The sequence below is a fragment of the Amblyomma mixtum genome, chromosome 8 (assembly GCF_055824585.1).
Source record: "Amblyomma mixtum isolate Tamu chromosome 8, ASM5582458v1, whole genome shotgun sequence".
Classification (NCBI taxonomy): Eukaryota; Metazoa; Arthropoda; class Arachnida; order Ixodida; family Ixodidae; genus Amblyomma; species Amblyomma mixtum.
In genome coordinates, this window is record NC_143019.1 from 57,863,737 (window position 1) to 57,866,293 (window position 2,557).

Below are 2,557 nucleotides of genomic sequence, written 5' to 3' on the forward strand. Positions count from 1 at the left end.
TTTGATGGAGGTTAAAGTTTATCATCAAATTAGTTACAGCGTCGGAGATAATTGAAGTGTGATGCATGGTAGTCCAGTCGACATCTGGTAGGTTAAAATCGCCCATTAGAATGATCCGCGAGTTACAACAGTATTGCTGGAGGAAATCTTGAATTACCGATATGCATTCGTGTCCAGAAGAAGGGCTCCTGTAGAAGCTGCCAATTATAATGTTAGTGTTGTTGCAAATAACTTTGCAGAAAACAGCTTCAGCGCCGGTTACTTCAGGAAGCATGACAAATGGGATGCGCTTTTGTATCATAAGTGCCACGCCACCACCGCGGGAGGCGCGATCCTTTCTGACAAGTTCGTAGTTCGGTGGAACAACTTCATCGTCGCTGACATCTTGGGAGAGCCAGGTTTCAGTAATCGCAACTATATCTGGTTCGTGCTCAAGCAGAACAGTCTCTAGGGATTCGACTTTATTTATAACGCTTCTCGCATTGATATTGATAACCGTTAATTCTTTGACCGTGCTCCCCGTCGAGTTATTGGTGGGCTTAGATCGGTAGAGTTTTTTTCCAGAGGTGGTTGTTTGGTCTTCCCATCATGTTCCTTCAGAGGTACTCGATTATTCTTCTCATAGTCCCAGACATATGCTCGGCCGTTGATGAATAACTTGTCGAAGGCCAAGGACACCTTTTCTTTTCTTTCGCGTTCTTCTTTCGCGCTCGCCCAAAGATTTTTCCTGATTTCACGAATTCTGGGGGAAAAATCTTCGCCAATACAGAATCTTGTGTCCTTTAGCTTCCGACCGTTCTTCAATATAGCTGTCTTCTGTCTCGAATCTAATAGTTTAAAGATAACCGGGCGGATCTTGTTGCTCTCTGGTCGTCCTAATCTATGAATTCGTTCGATAGCGACCTGGTCAAGACCCAGAGTATCTTGAATAATTTTTGTGTTAACAGCCTGCTCTAGAGTTTCGCTGTTCTCTTCATCCTCCTCTTCTAAGCCATACACTATTAGATTCGATCTTCTGCTCCGGTTTTCCAAATCGTCAATCCGTCTTTCTAGTGTATCAATAATTTTAGTCATGCGGGAGACTTCATTCTGGCAAGACGTAATCTTGGTTTCTAACACTGACAATGCATCCAGTTTCTTATCTATTTCTGTGAGTCGTTTTTCTTTTATGTCTTTTATGTCGCAAGCAATGTCCTTTAGTTGTTTTGCAATCTGCGCAAGTTCAGGGCCAGGGTTAGTTTCCACATCACCTCCTAAAAGCAACAATTTTCCAAGAAACACTGCAGTATCGTGCACTATACTCTGAAGCTGCGGGCACGGCAGCACTAGTAGAAAGCGGTCATCTGAACGGTAACAATTTCCAAATTCTTTTCTTACCTGCACAATGAAGGCAAAATGATTATTCCACCGCATGCCGGTAGTGCCGCCGTGCCCAGTGACATCGTGATGTTCGGGGAGGCAGTATATACTGTTGATCTGCGGTGGCGCTGGTAGCGATCTGTGCGTGCAGTGGTCCGCGCATGTGCCCGGTGACGATCGGTGTAGCCAGTTAACATCCAGATGCGGTGTCAGCGCGTCTCGCACGTGGAACTTTGGCGGTGGTGATTCCGCGATCGAAGGCATTTTCCTCGGGCAAGTGGCTGATGCTGGCGCTGGTCGGAGGCAGCGCTCCGATGACCATCTGCACAATGAAGGCAAAATGATTATTCCACCGCATGCCGGTAGTGCCGCCACTAACGGCTACTAGCGTCACTAACTAGCGACACTAACGGCTTGCTAGCGTCAAACAACGCATGGTACGTGAGAGAGATGCAGCGAAATGGGTCGTAAGGAGGCAACTTACCGGCCAGCTGAGCAGAAAGTTCGCTGGGATACCGCATTTAGTGTAACCTCCGAACGGCGCCGTGACGCTGTTTGTTGTCAAATGGCATAAAATGCCTGGATACGGCATGCGGGAGGTGGGTACGAACGCTGCAAATGGGGCGAAGATGAAGAATGAAATCAGTAGCGCGACACACTACCAGTTAGAACACGGAGATCGAGGGGATGCAGCTATGACCGCGCGGAGCTGCTGCTGTTTTGACGGCGGTACTGCGTGGCCTTCTGGTGCATGGAGGCCTCTGAAGGGTGATGATGGGTGGAGGATTAAGGTGGTGGGTAGACCTTCTGGAGTGAGGTGATGTGTGAAAAGTGGTTGTAGGTGAATGGATGGTTGCTGGACTTTCTGGCTTGTGGCGGTAGGCGAAGACATATAGACACTTTCTTAACTCCAGTTTGAATACAGTTGGCTGTGCTTGTTATGCCGTATTTTTCAGCTGTGTAGGTTACCCCCAATCTGCACCCATAGTAACAGCAGCTGTGTTGTCAGTTGGGCCACATATCCGCTTTTAGATTTCGGGCGGTCTCACAGTGCCTGCGAATTTGTTCCACAGTGTAGTCCATTGTTCGTTCTTCCTGCTCCGACAGGCGGTCAAGTAACAGAGCGATGCGGCGGTGGCGTCATCGCTTAGCGTGCATTGGACAGTAATAATCCTTTCCTAAGGAAATCTCAGTGGGT

At 47.9% G+C, this 2,557-nt stretch overlaps 1 protein-coding gene across 1 annotated transcript; it reads right to left on the minus strand.

The window, feature by feature from the left end:
• Positions 1-498: 498 nt before the first annotated feature.
• LOC149332579 (uncharacterized) lies at positions 499-1,726 on the minus strand. The gene has a single exon (XM_089557530.1). The coding sequence runs from the start codon at positions 1,621-1,623 to the stop codon at positions 499-501; it is 1,125 nt and encodes a 374-aa protein (XP_089413656.1). The 5' UTR covers positions 1,624-1,726.
• Between the last annotated feature and the right edge of the window lie 831 nt (positions 1,727-2,557).